General features: G+C 39.3%; 1 protein-coding gene across 3 annotated transcripts in view; it reads right to left on the bottom strand.

Moving 5' to 3' along the window:
- Positions 1-1,317: 1,317 nt before the first annotated feature.
- Ttc27 (tetratricopeptide repeat domain 27) overlaps positions 1,318-20,124 on the bottom strand; it is a 164,028-nt gene continuing 145,221 nt past the window's right edge. The window contains exons 17-20 of one of the 3 annotated variants that reach the window (XM_010645223.3): positions 11,636-11,833; positions 10,226-10,337; positions 5,314-5,414; positions 1,318-2,383 (exon numbers count right to left, since the gene is read on the bottom strand). In XM_010645223.3, coding sequence (XP_010643525.1) covers positions 2,261-2,383; positions 5,314-5,414; positions 10,226-10,337; positions 11,636-11,833 — 534 coding nt within the window. In that variant the 3' untranslated portion in view covers positions 1,318-2,260. The remainder of the gene's footprint in view (positions 2,384-5,313; positions 5,415-10,225; positions 10,338-11,635; positions 11,834-20,124) is intronic. The other 2 variants (XM_010645231.3, XM_033763504.1) reach the window with 2 other exon arrangements.

Below are 20,124 nucleotides of genomic sequence, written 5' to 3'. Positions count from 1 at the left end.
TACAAGATCCCAGTGCTGAATGCAACTGTACTGTATACTTAAAAAGTGCCAATAAACTTAATGAAAAATAAAATAAAAGTGAAAAAACAGTAACAAAAAACCTCATTTAAGTAAGATTATAAAATATAGTTGCTCTAGGTCCTTTAAAAGAAGACATTAATAGTTGTCTAGTGTAGGGGAAATGGGAAGGGTACAGGAAAGGAAATAAGGGAAAAGAAAAAAATATGAGAAAATTAAAAAATGGACATAAAGTTTTTGTAAATAGGGAAGGGAGGAGGGGATGAAGGGAGGGCAGGGACAAGGGGAAAAAATGAGAACCAAGACCTGTCATGAAAAGGTACAAGATCCCAGTGATGAATGTAACTACTGTATACCTAAAATGCAGCAGTAAACTCAATGAGAAAAAAAAATAGCTGTCATTTGTGAGAACATCCCACAGTTAAGAGGGTACAAGGAAGCTGGATGCGGTGGTGCAAACTGGAAATCCCAGCACTGTGAGAGGCTGAGGCAAAAGGATTTCAAGTTTGAGCCTAGCCTGGGAAACCGAGTGACTTAGTAAGACTGTCTCCATCTTAAAAACGAAACAGGGCCAGGGATGTATCTTAGAGTCAGAGTCTTGGGTTCAATGCCCATTACCAAAACCAAACAAACAAAAAACTTTGACCCGAAAAGTCTGACCCAACACAGTAGGGTAGGAAAGGGCTGAGCGGAGATACTCTGGTTTGCTATTATTCTAATCATGGAAGTCTTTCAACGTGAACCCAAAGGAAAGCAAACTAACACAACTTTGAAGCTATACTTCAGTCTTCCACTTGATTCCTGAAATCCTTGTACCTTTTCACTAGTTCCTTCCTGCCCACTTTCTACTCAGCTTACAGTTCATTTTAAAACTTTCTTCCAGGACTGGACGTGGTGGTGCACACCTGTAATCTCAGCACTCGGGAGGCTGAGGCAGAAGGATCATCATGAGTTCAAGGCCAGCTGGAACTACACAGCAAGACCCTGTCTCAAAAAAAAAAACAGGTAAACAGAACTTTCTTCCATCTCTCCATGCAATCATCTACCTGTATATTCGCCCATCACTCACTCGCCCACCTTCTTCTCAATGGATTCCATAAAAAGGACTTAAACAGACACTAAATGTTAACTCCTGCCACTGTCTCATCTTTTTGGACTTTCTCACAAGTACTGTCTCTTTATAGGAGAAACTTGTGGGCATTAAGGTTTCTGAAATTTCATATACGGTAACAGAAAAGAGAAGCAAATGGCTAAGGAATGACAGCACATGGCACTAGAAAACATTCATAGGTGGAATTCATTAAAGAATTTTAAATGTCCGGAGTGCTTTATATTTATGGATTACAAAATGCTAAGTTTTCAAGTGCACTGGAAACTCACGAAGAACCTAGGAGTCACAATGATTTACATCTTTAAATATGAACATGGAAAAACACAAGGGTCAAGTGATTTATGCAGGGGACCCAAAATTTAGCAGTCCAAGCCAGTAACCGAATTCTTCACTATGACTTTTATTTCAATATTTGTTTCCATAGACATTACTAAGAAAGCACTTTACTTTGGCATTTTTGTAATGTGGCACCACTTACAGCTGCATTCACCCACAATAACCTTATTAAACAACGTCTTCCTGGCTGGCAGTACACAGCAGGAGGAGGTAACAGCCTGCACTAGTGGCTAACTGTTGAGTTGTAATTGGGGTTATGTCATACTTTCTCTTGCATTGTCTTGATTTAGAAGTTAAATCATGCTCATACTTCCAATTTAGCCAAGTTTATATCTTTCTGACACAAACACAGAGTTTTAAAGAAGTGTAAATGTTTCCGTCTCGAAATCCATTCTTTTATCACTCTTGGACGATGAAGCAGCCAATCTAATTCCACCAACTTGGAATATATAATTTTTTTTTCTGCTTAGACTAAGTTTTTCCGAAGAATGATCCAATTCATGTTAGGCAGAGAGAGAATAAACCCTACACTAAAAAGAAAACTCACATTTTGTTCTTTGTGCTGAAATACCTCAAGGACAATATAAATACTGAATTTAACCATATCTAGGCCCAAATAAATAATTTATGTACTTCAGAAAATGCAAACATTTGGGACTATCACAAAAACAAGGACTTAAGCCATGAAACTGAAATTTATTTTAAAAAATCAGTATCTTGTGTTTCAAATACACGGGTATAAGAAAAATTCCAGAAAGGCAGAAGCACCTTTTCCAAGAACTGTTCCCAGCATGGTCAATACTGATTTCGAAACTGGTTGCTTAGGTCTTGAAGTTCTGTTACCAAGGCATCCATAGCTGCTATTTCATTTGCTAACTCACCGGAAACTTCTCCACTTGTCACATCTGTAAAACGTTGCTGCAACATTAAAAACAAAGCATAACCATCAAAACAATGAAAATCCCTTTAAAATAAAAGATAGCGTACAAAATTAAAATGCCCTTTGCAAAATAACGGCAATAATAGTATTTGTTTGCTTACCATCATGGAAATGTACAACTGTACCAATTAAATAATGAATCAAAACAACATGTCTGAAGTTGTAAATTCAAATGAGCTCTGTTCTGTAAAGCAGTTGTCTTAAATATTTAGTTATTTATTTCAATATTTTACAACAGTTTTGGATGACAGACATCATTCATTCAAACAAAAAACTATTATTAGGGCCGGGGATTTAACTCAGCGGTTTGGTGGCCTGCCTTGCAAGTGCAAGGACTCGAGTTCAATCCCTGGTACCAAAAAAAAACCACCAAAAAAACACGAAACTGTTATTCATTGTGTATACAAACAAAACAAATATATTTTATATTTAAATTCATATAAATCATACCTTTTCGTACTCATTTGAAAATTAATTTTCACATAGGCCTCAGGGATTACAAAGATTACAAAATTGGGTAAAGTTGAAAAAACCTAACAAAATAACAAAAAAATAAGTATGTGCTTCCCCCTGGGAAGCAACATACTTCAAGGATGCTAACCTCACTTAAAAAGACTCTGGAATGCCTTTCTAGGAACTGCTTCCTAAGCCAAAATAGGTACCCAAGAAAATCATTTTTATGACCATAGTTATGCTTCACACACATGACTGTGTGTGTTTTGATCAGAGACATAGTTTATTTAGCTTTCCATACATCTCTCTCCTCAGACTTCACCAGATGATTTGTAGAGCTTTTCATAAGAGATTGACAAAAAAATGCTGCAATGTGGTCAATAGAGGAAACATCTTTTAGGAAAATAACCTGAACTCATATAGCATATTTTAAACTACTACTGACAGTGCTTGCAAATCCTAATGAATCAGCATCACTTCCCTGTGAAGAAGCGAAAGAAACTGAGGCTTAGAAAGAATGAATAACTCGCTGAGTTTAAGAAATGCAAAAATCTCTCCCTCTCCTTTGTCTCCCTCCTTCCCTCCCTCTCCAGGGTTTTTGCCTCTAGGCTCCCTGGCCTCCACCCAAAGGCCCTCATGCCAATCTTGGCAGCAAACCCATACAATGACAGGGTGCTAAGGAGGGGCAGAGGAGTCTCTCTGTCCTGGGACAGCAGACTAGAAGGCATATCTTTGTAAATTTCTTAGCGCTTTAAGGTTTATGTGTGTTTGTTAATAAAGCATTTCTGTGTTTAATAGGAAAGACAAGTTCTAAGAGTTTATTTCCATGAAGTCCGTGTTCCAGCAAGAAAACTCCAGGGATTCATGCAACCCAAGCCTACTGCAAATGACTGAACACAGTTACTTTGATTCACTTTCTTTTTTAAAAAGTATTCTTTAAAAGTGGGTTTTTGAAATGCAATTCAGTTTAGCAAATCTAATTCAAAGAACATAAAAGGTATATGATCTACGACAAAACCAGAGTCTCCAAAATATTATTTACGAAAAAATGCTTTGCATCAGTCGGCAAATTTTCCCTTTTTTTTTTTTTTTTTAATTTGGATGATCCAGTTGGGATCTAGTAACAAAATCTAAATATAAGTGATATTCTGAAGCATCATTTTTAATATTTCAGAATCTATCACAGAAAGGAAGGATGCATAGTATTCTTGCAGACAATGTTATTTAAGTTAAGCAGGTGCAAATTTATGTAAAAATAATAACTTACAAGGAAAAGCTTTGCAGAGATAGAGGGGACTGGAGGAATATATCTGTAGAGATAAACAATTATGCATGGTTTTGTGATTTAATCAAAAGTAGAAAACTTAGCTCCCAATTTGGAAAGAAAAGATACAGAAAAGGCTTGCTGATTTGACTTTCTATGAAAAAGTTCTTGCAGACTTCTGATATGCATAATTCTGGAGTTGTGCTGTCAGGCTGGGAGGAAGTAAGAGTTCAGCTAAATAGAGGTGGAAAGGTGAGTTAACTATCTACAGAGGCAATAATTATGCCTTAATTTGCAAAGATCAAACAATTAGCAAAAAAGACATGCTCTGGAAATTTTTCTACAGAGTAAAAAGGTGTTCAGAAGTGGTTTCTATGTGCCATAGACTTTTTCTCAGAAGTGAATCAAAATTAATTTACAACCCAAGATTAAATGGTAAAAGTAAAGACAAGACATTACAGTACTGAATTGTGCTACACATTATATTCCTTTCAGTTTTTCTTCCAGAGGTATACTCCAAACCCAACTGCAGGAATTTAACAGATTTCCGAAAGCTCACCCAAGATCTGAGTCTACATCCATCACAAACAAAGGTCAAGAACCCAGTCTTCAGAGAGGCTCCTACAGTGATTCGTAGGCCTCCACACGGCACTGGTCCACAAGGTGTGACTCATGAGCACCTGGTAGATGTCAACTGTCAAACCTGAGTCTGCCTGAGCAAGTTCTGTCAAATCCATATGTCACCTACTTAATATTATCTCAGTCATTTTTTACTTAAATAAAAGAAAACATCATATTACAGTTGTTGATGACCAACAGCACTATTCATGAAATTGTTGGTTTTGACGGGCTGATTATACTTTTTCTAAAACGTCTTGAAATAAATATGCTTTAAAATAAAAATTATACCCACAAGCCATTGGTAGCACATATGCCATACCCTGGGAAAAACAGTGGTAAAAAGAAGAGCACTGTTTAAACATTACATTCCAAGACTCCGAAGTTACTCACATTTAAGATAATCTAACCACAGGGCCAATAACACCTTTCAGCACAACCAACCACAGGAAGGGTGTTATATAAAACAGAATATGGGCCTAAAATTATCCATGATGCAAAGACTCGAGAGCAGTAAGCAGGCACTAATGACCTTTTACTATATGATAATCTTAATTCACATGTCGCTCTCACCTTTGCCTTAGATAGTAAGCCCCGTAAATTGAGTCGAACTGAAGAAAGCATCTGTACAGCTTCTTGAGGACTAGGTTTGTTTTCACAGCATTTCATAGCCACTGCAAGATAAATATGAGGAAATCATCCATTAAGAATTGGTCATAATGTATAGCTACAAAAACCAACTATTTAATTATAATTTTATAGTAACTGACTTTGAAAACATTTCTACCTAGAGAGTTTTCATTCTTTCCTAAATTTTTCCTTTATCTTCCTCTCCACACCCAGCCTGGGGACCAAACCCAGGACCTTACACATATCAGGCAAGTGCAAGTTTATTGCTAGGGAGAATCTGGAGGAAAAGAGATGTCTTCGGTTAGTTGCAGATCACCAGGAAGAGACCCTAAACACAGACACACACACACCCAATGTGTGCAGAGACTAATGAAATTAGGCAAGGAGACAAAAATCTTATTGAAAAGAAGGTACCCACAGAGGACATTTAGGGTGGCTTTCCATGGTACCAAGTCCCCAGTGAAGATCACAGTGGCTGGCGACACTAGCCCAACAAGGTGACATGCCAGACACGTGGGCTCATGCTCAACTTTACAGCACCATTCAAGAAGACTTGGTACCTATAACCTATGCGTCTTCACTCAGGGAATGTGACCACGACCAGGCACTAGGGTTCCTGAGCCACACTGGCATCAGCAGGCTGGATATGAGAATGAAGTCACTCATCGCAGACAACTCTGCCCCCAGATCCCACAGGACCCATGTTCCTAAAAGCTGAAATTGTGAGGGGCCTCACTTCTCCTGGCCAGAGGCCCAACAACTTTTTTTTTTCACTTTTTCTCCCATTTTTATTTTTTCATTCGTACATGTTTGTAGAATACAATCATTACACTCCTCATGGGGAGTTGGTGTAGGTACATAACACATTTTAATTTTCTTTTCATCCTTTTCCCCTCCCCTTCCTTTCTCCTCCCTCCATCTCTTGGTCCCCTTGCCTTTTGAAAAAGATCTATCTTCCTATTCTTATTATCTATCTTTTATTTTGCTCTTTATGTTTTGGGTCTCTCATAGAAGAGAAACCATGTAGTATTTGTGTGTCTGATTTATTTCACTAAATCTTATGGTCCCAAGGTGCATTATTTTCCTACAAATGGCTCAAGTTTAGTCTTCTTTATGGCAGAGTCATACTCCGCTGTGTTTCCAAACCACATTTTCTTTATCCATTCATCTGTTGATGGACATACAGAACTGCTCCCAACATTCAGCTACTATGAACTGCGCTGCTGTAAACATGGATGTGCAGATGTCACTGTAATATGATGTCTTTAACTCTTCTGGGAAGATACCTAGAATAGACCCAGCTATTCCTAGCTGGAATCTCTGGTTTTAGTGTTCTGAGGACTCTCCATACTAATTTACATAGTGGTTGTACTAGTAAAAGGACCAACTATTAATGCTTTCTGAAAGCAAGTAAAAACTTCTACACACATAAAAACCACTGATGCGTTCTTTTGTTCCATAAAATTGTGTGCACTAAATTCAAGCAGACTGATAACCAGACCCTATTTTTAAAGTACACCAAAGAGCTAGGCATGGCTACACACACCTGTAACCCCAGCACACTGGGGGACTGAGGCAAGAGAACTGCAAATTCAAGCCCTGCCTGGGCAACTTAGTGACTTAGTGAGACAATGTCTCAAAATGAAAAAGGGTTGAAGATGTAGCTTAGTATGAAGGCCCTGGGTTTAATCCCCAATACCCACCACCAAAAGTATACTGAACAAAGCAAGGAGTAAGTCTCTTTATTTCCTAGATCAGTGATGGCGAACCTTTTAGAGCTTTCGATCATAACAAACAGCCCCCTGGGGCACGTGTTCACCACCCTGCCCTAGATCATGGATGGAACACATCTAATTAATTGCTAGAGGCTTCCTGTACCTGGAAAAATAGTTTTATCATTAATTAATAATATCTTCCCTGGCCAGAATTAATTTGACATTTCTCTTTCAAAATAATGATTAGACTTTGAAATTTCGTAGCTAAATGGTTGAAAAGATGTGTGGTAGTTAGCAATGTTAATCCCATTTTCAGAGGGCTCAGGTGGCCCAAACAGAGTGAGGATTTTGAAGTCTGTTTCTCTGAAAATTGGAACTACTACGGCAGAGGTATCTGGTTATTTAATACCTAGTAGCTTATATCAGAAACAGCTGTGATTCTTTTCTTAATATTTGTTTTCATTTGGAGAAAATACAGCAAAAAGACAAATGCTCTAGTAGTTCTCTCCCATTTCCAAAAGGCATTAAAAATCAGAGGAAGTGGGAAAAAGATAGGGAGAAAGAAAGAGAGAAATAACCTGCTATTCCAAATCATTAGAAAATCCAAGACACGGTACCTCCTTGCTACAGACTGCAGTTAAATACCATAACTGCTATTTCAAAAGTTCCAGGATAGCAAGGAACAAGAGTTCCCAGAAAATAACATCACAGAAACTGTAAATGAACATCCTGCAGACAGTGCACAGGGTGCACCATGACAGCACTGCTAAAGAGGGGTCTCAAATACTTGCTGAGACTGCAAAATATTCCCAAACTTGCGGAAGGGTGTGGCGACTCTTACCAACAGCAACCCAACGGGGGAGCACAGATTTTAAATGTGTTTTATATATATGTTTCCTTTTCAGAATTGAGTGGGGTGGAGGAGGCACAGTATTGGGGAGAAAGACAAAAAAGAACAGAATAAAAGAAAACCCAGCCCACTGTTTGACTGAATGCTGCTGTACAAATGAAACAACGACAAAGTTAAGATTTATTTTTATAAATCTAAAGTACCAACCAGGCAGCAGATATCTACAATCCCAGCTACTCAGGAGGCTGAGGTGGGAAGATTCCACGTGTGAGTTCAGCCTGGGGAGCTAAGACCCTTTCTCAAAATTTTAAAAAGAGCTAGGGATGTAGTTCAGGGGTAAAGCACTTGCTTACCATATGCAAAGCCTTGACTTCAATCCCCTGCACTATAGTCAGTCAATCAGTCAGTCAGTCAGTCAGTCAAAAGTGTCATTACAAACCAAACCCACCACTGACTCAAACATGCCTAAACTGTAAGTCCACTGACACACAATTCATTCAAGTCTAGGGAGAACTTTAAATAACAGACCCTTGTTTTTCTCTAAGAGTTGCCCTGATGGAAAAAAACCAACAACAGTTTAAACTGAATTTTAAGCTTGAAATGAACATTCATCCTGAAGTATTTCTTTAATCTGCATATTTATAGTTGACAGGTTTAACATCAGCACTTGGCAATTACAGAGAATATCTTGGCTTTGACCATTACTGAGCTAGTAGTTCACAGAAAAGTTCAGAGTCTGCAAGTTGAAGTAGATAAGATAAATTCTTAAAAGTAAATCCCACCCTAATTATGTACATTATACACCTTACAGTGGTTTCCCCAAACGTAACACTATATACACAAAGGCCAAAGGCAACTGGCTCCAATCCTCTCTGAGCCCACCCTCCATAAAGCCAGCATAAGTCACAGGAATCCCAGCCACTCCTACATCCTTCCACTAATCTATCAGCGATGACCTCAAACTATTCTACCCGGAATTTCAGCTGTACAAGGGTTCAGCACTTGTACCTTATCTGCCAGTGGCTAGGTGGTCCAGGAAACTGGGTATGTATATTCTTTTTGGTCAAAGATTTCAAAGGCCATAAGTAGAATTATTAACTACCAAGCCCATTTCTAAACTATCTGAATGTTGTGTGTTTTGTTAATGAGCAAGTTAAACTTGATCCTTGTTCTTCCCCTTCCTCTTTTTAGTTTTGAGTCCTTTATTGTATATTACAAATCTTCAACTTCAGAAGACAGAGGATGGGGGTGGGAGGGTGAAGGGTTAACATTTAAACCACATGAAAAATATGAAGCATTAACATAGCCTCATTTCTTTTTCCTAACAACCACAGATAGTTATTATCCTCATTTTGCCTAAACTACGGCTCAGAGAAGTTAAATAACTGAGTCAGTCACCTAGGATACAGGCTGCAGCTGATCCTAGAGCTTTGATGCTGTGGTGGCTACCTGTTTACTGCCATGATTAGTTATGCAGAGATGTGGGAAGACTTTAGGATAGGTTCATAGTCCTGTGATTCAGCTCTTAACACTGGGGCTTCGTTATTTCATGAGAACTGTATTCCCAGGACAATACACACCCATATTCAAACATAAATATAAAAATGCATTACCATATTTAACTGGTGCTTTTTCATTAATGCAAATAATTAAAACTTCTCTTTGTCTGGACTATATTACCCAACTGGCAAACAATTTTCTATGTAAACTCATTTCCCTTCAAATTATACTCTCGAAATTTTCAAAGACAGGACTAGATTATGTTTCGTATTTCTTTTGTATATGTCCTAGCGCTTTAACATAGCTATGTACTCCAGAGACATACATATTTTTATGGAAAAAAAAAAGGTTCACTTCTGGTTCTGGGAATCAAAGTGAGGCTGTGGCATTTGCCAGGCAGGTGCAGCACCGCTAAGCTAAATCCCCGGTTCCTGAAAAATATTTTTATTTATAAAGGAAGAATAGGAGTCAAGAAAAAGTTAACAGATTTCTTTAACACTATGTGATCAACACAGACTATGTGGAGTGAAGGTTATTTACAGTTCTAAAGGTATTTCACCTCTCCAAGTTTCTAATTCCTGTCATTTACTCAAATAATACTGAAGCCTCTGTCCTGTTCCTCCTTACTGCTGCAAATCACCTGCATTGTACTAACTGTGTAAGTCTTCTGAATTGAAAACAACAGCTTCAACATAACAAAGTAATATTTGTAATGGAACTTGACTTTTTACTACTACTTTTTTTTAAAACAGTAAAAAATACATAAAAATATGCCACGGATATCAAGTACCATGTGCAAGCCCTAAGGCTCTTTGAACGACCTCCTTAAATGATGCAATATCTTTCTCCCAACAACTGGACTGGGTGTCACACTTGTATGCCTTTGAGAGATACTGGAACGCCTGAGGGAAGAAAAAGAGCAACATTCAGAATAGCAGTAGAAATCACCTTTGAAACTTCTGGGAAGTCCTCTGGGACTAGTTCCAAGTTGAAAGACCCGAGTCTGTGTTGTACAGCACAGTCTCTATTGCTCTCACCAGAGGGGCACGGATGCTTACTACATAGCAATAAGCAACTACAAGAAACCAATGGGTTGTCTGGACATCTCTGGACTTCTCTATAACCACAACTGTAAGGCCAGGCTTGGACATGTATGAGAAGGGTACTGATTTCCTCACCATCTGCAGCCAAAAGAATGAAGCGAGAACTTGATGAAAACTAAGGAATTGCTGGTAGGAGTGTAACTGCACAAAAGTTTGAAACACTCTTTCACAGCCTTACAGATTCTTAAGAGAGAAGTCACAGGTCAGAGAACTCAAGAGTACCTTTAGTTGTGTATTTGCAAGAGAGAACATAATTCAAGGACTGGAAGGCAGAATGTAGGAGTGTGGGCATGCACACAGGTGACACGCACTCTCGGGCTGAGAGGGCAACAGTGGAACCCAGCTGTGTGGACTAGGGGAGGAGACAATTACTAAGAATCCACCAATTAGCTGTACCCTGGCTAATTCCAAATCCACACAAAGAGTACATCTGATCTGTTGTGGGTGTTTTGAAAAGAAACACAAAACAATCATTCCACCCTTGGAAATTCTGGGAGCTCCTTTAGGTTGGGAGATTAGAGGCTGTGGTACAACCAGTGTTCCAGTGCCCTTGTGATCTGAAAGGGCAGCACAGTCCTGGCAAGGTTTAGACATGTTTAGACTTTCAAAGTCCTTCTCTAGCACCTTTTTTCCCCCTTTCATTTTAGACCTAAACAGGCTGCCTGAGTGGTTAGCAATGAGCTGCAGAAAAGGCTGTAAAGAACAAGAGCCAGTTGCTTGCGGCAGAGCCAGCAGGGGGAGCAGGTTAGAGAACTTTTTGCAGGAAACATAAAGCAACTGTGTGAGAAAAACTCATAAAAATTAAAGGCACAAAATTCGAAGTCTTAACCTGCCCATACGTACTTATAGGGCTGGGGATTTAGCTCAGTAGTTCTGCCACTTGCCTCGCAAGCTCAAGGTTCTGAGTTCGATCCCCAGTACCAAAAAAAGAAGAATCATCAAAGTGGTTATGTTAAGGACAGAATCAAAACCGAAGTTGACCAAATTAATTTTGTCTTTCAGATTGCTGAACTCTTCGTCCAGCCATCAAAACAAACAAGCGTACTGTGTATGTGTCGAACAAAAGGCTTGGGCCTAAGAGGCAAAGGAGGACCTACCTTCTTGTTCTCATCCGGCCTCTCACTCTGCCCATTCCCACACACTTGGGCATACAGCCTCCAGATTTCACCATCGTTGGTTACTCTCGAAGTTACTCTGCCAAATAACTCCTGTAGCTTTCCTTTGAGGCTCGTGGCAACATCTCCACTTCGATCAGGCATCTCCTCAGTCACTGCCCTGACCAGAATTGTAAGGACCTTAATAAAAATGTACAGAAGAAATAGGTAAGCTAGAAACCACCTAGTAGTAACAAGAAACAAAGAGCTACCCATGAACCCCCAGCAGTGCTACTGCCCAGGACCTTCTCAGAAATGCAGAATTCTAGGGCAGGCCTGACAGTATGCACCTGTATGTAAAGCCAGCACTCCGCCATGCTGAGACAGGAGGATGGCAAGACTGAGCCTAGCCCGGGGAACTTATTGCCTTAGCAAGACCCTACCTAAAATTTAAAAATTTTAAAAGGGCTGGGTCTGTAACTCAGTGTGAAGGCCCTGAGTTCAATCCCTAGTACCAAAAAACAAACAAACAAAAACACAACAATCTTGGAGAATGAATAAATTAAAAGTCATCATCCTGAGCTTCTCTCTAGAAGTGCACGTTGACTGACCACCTCTCTAGCTGTCCCTTCTAGGCTTCGGTGCTGGTTCTTTTTTAACCTACCTGTCTATAGCAGAAGTCTGCAGTACATAATGCTTACATTCAGCTGAGGAAGCGGGCGCCTGTACTTAACATCTTCATCCTTTTTATTCCCTTCCCCTGCCCTCTCTCTCCGCTCATCCCTGCAATTCCTTCCTGTTTGCAAAAAGGATCATCATCTGTGTTTTCTATGTCTATCTTTTCTTTTGTTTTAAAATTATTTGTATTTTGAGTTTCTCATATAAGAGAAGTTATGCCACATTATGTGTCTGATTTATTTCACTTAACATTACAGTCTCGAGCGCAGGCTCTCTCACCCCCGTGTGGCGCTCAGCTCTTCTCACCTGGCACACTCTCTCAGAAGACCTGACCCACGCAGTAGCTTCAGAGACACCAAGTCTACTCTGACTGTGTCTGTGCAGCTTTGGCCAGGTTTCTCGCCCTGGGTCTAGCAAGGCCACCAAAAGACCTATGGGGGCGGGGGGGTCAGATCAACACCTCACAGCCAAGAGGGAAACAGATTTCACATCCCTGTCCCTCCTGGTCTCTGGGAGACATAGCTACACGGTTCCCAGGGCCAGTAAACTGGGCACCGATCACTTTCTCATCACTCCCATTTCTGCCACGTCTGACCTCAGGCAACATTCCTGATGAGCCTCTCCTATCTTAGTTTGGGCCTCATTAACTTCTACCTGGAATGCTTCAGGGATCCTTGTGCTACCTAATCACTGAATGATGAGTTGCCAACGCTTTTGCACTAGGCATGTGAGCGAGCACTCAGAAAGTGTCTCTTCACCTTCCCTTTACCACGGGTCAGCTCATTACTTAACCTCTTGGCTGCTTAGAGTTGGTCTCTACACATTCTATTCCAGGTGCTTTGTATGTCGAAGGGTGCATTTAACCTAGTCCCATGGCAGATCACACTGTTATGACAAGGCTGTATCAGAAGATAGCTCCCTGAAGGCCCAGAAAGTGCACCCTTAATCTTAATCTTCCAGTCCTTTGACGGGAGATAGCAAGGGCATCTAGATTCAATTAAAGAGCCAGCTTTAGATGAGTACCCTAAGACCTTGTAGCTCAGTGTATGTGGCCCATGAACCCCCAGCACTGGCATCATCCAGTAGATTCTCAAAATGGAGAATCTTAGGTTAGGCATCGTGGTACGTGCCAGTAATCTCTGCATTCTCGGGGCAGGAGGACTGCAAGTTTGATCCTAGCTTGAGCAACTTAGTGACTTAGCAAGACCTTAATCTTAAAAAAAAAAAAAAGGACAGGGGCTGCATGCAGCTCAGCAGGAAGGCCCTGAATAATCTGCCAGGTTATGCCAATGCCCTTGGCCTTGAAGACCACACTTGAGGAACAAGGTCCCAAGAGACAGGGGCCCACATCTTTATTTTCAGCCTTAACCTCAGGGAGAGGACAACATGACATCACCCTAACATCTAACAGTGTCTGGCACACAGCACTGACTCAGTACATTCTTGTGCCTGAAAAACTGAACAAATAGACTTCATTTGTGCTACGAGAAAAGCAACTAGTGCAACACCTTGCTCTGTCTCCTCGTAGAACATTCTGCTCCACACAAGAGATGCGGCCAAGGAATCCAGCTCCTCTAGAACAAATGCCAATGCTTTTAGGAATGTGAGCTCAGGAGCTGGGGAAGAAGTTCAGTGGCATAATGTGTGCTTAGCAAGCACAAGGCCTGGAGTTTGATTCACAGCACCACCCCTTTAAAAAAAATGTGAGCTCAAATTCTTGGATATATATGTATATGTGTGTGTATACACACACACACACACACACACACGGTTTTATAACTATATATATAAAACTATATATATATATATATATATGTATGTATGTAAAAAGCGGTCAGGAGAACATTTAATTGTGCTTTTTCTTTCTTGTTTGAGCATAATGCATTCTCTCCACCTGTAAATTCAGAACACAATTTCATGTGTAGTTTTAAATCCAAAAGTAACAAAATTATATTAAAACCCATTTGTGACTTTAAATTTGAAAGTAACAATGCAGAAGAAAGAATACGAATGTTCACTGCTTGTTTCCAGTGGTCATCTCCATAAGCATTTCAATATGTTTTGAAAGGGATGGTCTATTAAATAGCTGCTACCATGTACAAAAGAAATACATTAAATGAGTAAAATGCTTTATTGCTTCTGGGATCTCAAAGTTGGTCTGATTAGCCTATCCCCTCAGTTTAGTCTGCGTGAAAAGACAATGAGGGAGAGAAAGCCTTTGATCCTCTGGCCACTAAGAATTTAAATCTGTATTATTGGCATTTGAGAGAGAAACACTTTCTTGTTTCTTTCTCTTTTTATTGATATACGTTTGTAATACATAATACGTAGATTTGTGTGGAGAGAACTGGTACATATTTCTATCACACCTTGATCATCCCTGATCCCTCCCTCCCTTCTCTATCCTTCCCTTACCATCTTATTCCATGCCGACTGCAAAATAGTCTGCCTCCCTGTTTCCTACCATCCTTTCTTTAGTCTTTAATTTATTTATACTTTGAGTTTCTCCTAAGAGAAACCATGTGATTGATGTGTAATGTTTTCTGTTGACTTATTTCACTTAATATTATGGGCTCAAGATCCAACCATTTTCTTGTGAATGACATGAATTTACTGTTCTTACGGCTGAATAAAACTTCATTTATATATGGAGCATATTTTCTTTATCCATTTGTCTGTTGATTGGAATCTAGGTCGTTTCCAGAGCTTAGCTACTATGAACTGTGCTGCTATAAGCATGGGTATGTATATGTCACTGAAGTAGGATGACTTTTAACTCTTTCAGGAATACACGCAGCAGAGGAGAAACCCGGTGATGTGCATGTGCCTGTGTGCGTGTTGCAGTGGGATTTGGGGGTAAAGAGAACTGTAGGCAAGAACACTCTTTTGGGAGGGAGCGGGAAGGGAGCTGTAGGTAGAACAGGTACAAAACCACCTCCTCCCAGGTTATATGCAGATGCCAGGAGAAGTGAGACATGATGGACAGGGATCCTCCTGCTCTGCATGTTCAGTGGCCAGCTGAAGAGCGGGATCTGGACTTAGAAAAGAGTTCTGAATGGAAGAATAGAAAACGAGAATAATTTATGACCATAGCAGATATTGCCTAGAGACTATGTTGAGTAAGAATAAGGTCGAGGATGGGATCTTAAGGAACACAACATTTGAGAGAAGGGCAAATGAACGGAATCCACTAATGGACAAACAGGAGTGGCCAGAAAAGGTGTGGGGGTGATGTCATGGAAACCAAGGAAGGAGAAAGTCACAAAGAGAGGGCATCTACAAAAGATCGTGACTGGGAGACTCCTCTGGACCTGGCAGGCACAAGGATTAGCAGCCAGAACAAGGAGGGCAGGAGAGATCATGATTTGAGACAAGGGACTTACTAAGAGAAACACTCGGAAACCAAGACATCATGGAAAACAAAGAGCAAAAAGCAAAAACCTCGCTGCAGTAGCGTGACACTCAATTTGAGTATCAAGCCCTCCCTTGTGCGCCTCTGTGCATGCCACTCTGCTGCAATGGACAGCCTCCAAGGAAGGGTTGGATCTGTTCCCCTACCTTTGTTAATAACCACCATGCTTCAAGTCAGGGCTACAGCTATAATTAGATATACTTGGTTAAGACGAGGTAAAGACAGACTAGGGAGGGCCCTAAATTCAATGACAAGGCCTGAAAATTACTCCAATGGTTTCTTCCTACAAGAAGGGAACACACAGAGAGACACAGAAGATGGAGATAAAGGTGGAGCTGGGCCTCCACAAGCCAAAAAACTCTTTTAATAAAATAGAAAAGGAAGGAATATTATCAAAGTTATTCCTGGAGGCTAGCATTACCTGATTCCCAAACCACAGAAGGATCCAAGAAAAAAACAAAACTATAGACCAATCTCTTTAATGAACATAGATGCAAAAATCCTTAAGATACTACCAGCAAATAGAAAGCAAAAATTATCAAAAAGATTATATATGATAATTAAGTAGGTTTCATGCAAGGGTGGTTTAAGAATGCAAATCAATAAATATAATATATCACACAGAAACAAGAGCAAAACTCACGTGATCATCTCAAGAGATACAGAAAAGGCCTTTGACAAAACCCAATATCCATCCATGAAAGAAAACAAGAAAATATAGAAGGGCCTTATCTCAATCTGATAAAAGTCAAACTCACTGCCAACATACTGGAGAAAAACTGAGAATTTTCCTTCTAAAATTAGGAACAAGACAAGGATGTTTATTATTACCACTCCTCTTCAACACAGTACTTGAAACATTAACCAGAGAAACCAGGCAAGAGAAAGAAATGACAGGATATGTACAGGAAAGGAAGGAGTCAAATTATCATTATTTGGAGATGATATGACCCTCTACACAGAAAACCATAAAAATTCCACCAAAAGACTCCTAGAACTAATAACCAATTTCACCAATGTAGCAGTATATAAAATCAACACACAAAAATCAATAGCATTCCTATATCAGTGTAGGCCTAGACTTTCTGAAAAGAACCCCAATTGAAGAGAAGCAGAAATAACATAAAAAATCAACACCTATGGGCCAGGAATTTAAGCTCAGTGGTTCCGCCACCTGCCTTGCAAGAAGGACCCAAGTTTTAGCACCGGTACCAAAAACAAACAAAAAAACCCCAACAAGTATGATTGTATCTAATTAAAAAGCTTTCACACAGCGAAGGAAACAACCAATAGAATGAAGAGAAAACCTACAGAATGGGAAAAAAGTTTTGCCAGGTATTCCTCAGAGGGTTACTATCTAGGATACACAAAGAACTCAAAAAAATTAGACCCCCCCCCAATAAAAGCCCAATACAATAGAAAATGGGCTTATTGAAATAAATAGATATTATCACAAGAAGTAAAAATGGCAATACGTGCAAATATTTTCAACATCTCTGGCTATTAGAGAATGAAAATTAAAGTAACACTAAGAATTCATCTTATTCCAGAAAGAACATCGAACACCAAGATAACAATAACAAATGCTGGTGAAGATGGGAGGGAAAAGGAACCCTTCTACACTGTGGGAATGTCAACTAGTACAACCACTACGGGAATCAGTGTGGTGAGTCCTCAAAAAACTAAAACTAGAAATTCCATTTGACCCAGCTGCTCCCCTTCTGAGTGTCTTCCTGAAAGAGTTGAAGACATCATATTACAGTGATACATGCATACCAATCTTTATAGCAGCACAATTCATAACAGCTAAATCTTGCGAATGGCCTATGTGCCCATTAACAAATGAATTAATAAAGAAAATGTAGCATTAAAAACTCAAAGAAGTACTATGCCATTAAGAAGGATAAACCTCCATCCCTGATACCAAAAAAAAAAAAAAAAAAAAAAAAAAAAAAAAAAAAAAAAAAAAAAAAAAAAAAAAAAAAAAAAAAAAAAAAAAAAAAAAAGGACCAACCTGAGCCATACACGTGTAATGGATACATCTTGACACCATAATATTAAGTGAAATAAATCAGACACACAAGCTTAACCATCACATGGTTTCCCTTATATGAGAAACCCCAAATATAAATAAAGAGCAAAATAAAAGATACATAATAGTAAGAAGGAAGATCCTTTACAAATGGGAAGGGGATTGAGAAATGGAGGGATGGCGGAGGAAGGGAAGGGAAAGGGAATGAAAAAAGAATTAGAATTGAAATGTGTTAGGTACACGTGTACCAACTCCACACAAGGAATGTAATCATGTGACATATACGTGTGCCAAATACAACGAATGCACACACTGTATGCCATAAACATGAACCTAAAATAATGAAAGTGGGGAAAGGGGACTTAAAGATGGTAGGTGGGGAATGGAAAGGGATTAAAAAGAATCAAGATGTGTATGTACATGTGCCTGCTCTGTAGGATGACTGTAAACTTCATGTATTGCAAACATACTAATAAAATAAATAAAAATTTTAAAAATCTGTATGTTTTATTATATGTCAAGTATACCTCAATTTTTAAAAACCCTGTTACATACACACATATGATTGGGAAATGTGCTTTTCACTGTAAGTTTCCCACAGATGTGATGACACAGTGAAAAAAAAACAGGGCCTGTTTACATGTGATTTCTATCCACCAGCCACACATCTGGTGAAATTCTCTCTGGGTCTTACACTAATCAAGTGTGAATTTAAGACAATTTAATGTTCACCTCAGATACTGGAGGCCCTATAAATGATAATCCATGTTATGTGGCAGAAACATAGTAAGCACTCAATATATGTCAATCCCTACACATAAGCAGAAAATTAGGTATCAAAAATATAATAAATTATTTTTCCATGATTTCCAACTTATCAAGAGCAAGATAAAAACCCACAAAAACAAAAACAGCTAACAAACATTAGTATTTACCCTGAGGAAAGAAGCTTGGACACTGTACTGGTCAGCTTTCCCACAGCTGGGACACAGCACCTGGCAGCACCAGCCTTAGAGGAGAGGTTCATTGTGGCGACGGTTTCTATCCACGCCTGGTCTGCTGGCTCCAAGGTGAAATGGCACAGTGGACAGACACGGCAGAGGAGAGCTGCTCATGTCATGGCAGCCCGGAAGCAGAGACAGAGGGAAAGCACGAGCCAGGGGCAAGAATACCCTCCCAGGTCATGCCGCGGTGGCCCGCCCTCCAATCAGGCTGCTCTGCCCAACATTGTAGATCTAAACCGTAACAGGTACAGACAAGGATTTGTCTACAAGGGTATTCATGGCACTCTTTAAAATAGCAGAAACCTGGGAAACTGAACAAGGACTAGCTTATACAAACACAAAAATCGGTTTTCTGATAAATAAAAGTACTGTATATAATCTAGACATAAATATAAAAAAGTCCTCTCACACAAAAACACTTGTAAGTTTTACTGATCTGTACCTTAGTCAAAATTCAGGATGTGGAGAGAAAAGAAGAAAAGTAATATAGTGAGTATATCTGCTCCTTCCTTTATTATGTACACTAAGAAAACTAATTTGCAGCAAATTTACTATGAATCAAAGTATGAATTTAAACTCATACATTCACAATAGAAAAAAATCAAACCACAATAATCTAGAGCTACAAAGAAGTAGGAAAAGAATAGATAAAAAATAATTTTAAAGCAAATTAAAATAGGATGGAGTCAGGCAGTGTCAAATATAAGAACACCAGAGATTAAAAAAAAAAAAAAAAAAAAAAAAAAAAAAAAAAAAGATGCAAAAAAGGTAGAGTCAGATATTTTTTTTACCCAAGATAAAAATATTCTAGGCAATCCATCAGTTGTCTGTGTACACTGACTGGCTGTCAAAAAGCAATTTGACCGCATATGACATGAAGCTAGACCTGCCTCAGCCTATCAGTACACAAATACCTTCTGTCCACCACAGACCTAACCACTATTGAGTGATTCCGCACACACCTGCCAGACACCAAACAGTGACACACAACACTTCGAAAGGGAGCTGATGATAGACTCACACACAGGACAACAGGGTATGAACAGACAAATTGCCACATTGTGGCAATTTCTACATCTGAGGATCTGAAAGTCCTTTAAAGGTGCTAAATATGACAGTTTGACCTTAGAAAGCATAGTTAGCTATATAGTTTTTATGTTCTTAGTTGTACTCCCCCAATAAATCCAAATGTGAAAATTAAGGGAAATGTAAGTGAAATTCTCCAGTACCTTTTCAGTTACTGCAATTGCAAGCAACAGGAATGATCTGGGCTAAATGTATTTTATTCTAAGTCAACATTTCCAAGAAAGCAGTGGTTTCATATTTCTTTGCATTTGTTTTGAATATGTCTCTCAAGTTTGGAATA

This window comes from Fukomys damarensis, unplaced genomic scaffold (genome assembly GCF_012274545.1).
Source record: "Fukomys damarensis isolate Sample0158 unplaced genomic scaffold, DMR_v1.0_HiC HiC_scaffold_2, whole genome shotgun sequence".
NCBI classification, from domain to species: Eukaryota; Metazoa; Chordata; class Mammalia; order Rodentia; family Bathyergidae; genus Fukomys; species Fukomys damarensis.
This window is presented reverse-complemented; position numbering and strand designations above follow the sequence as displayed.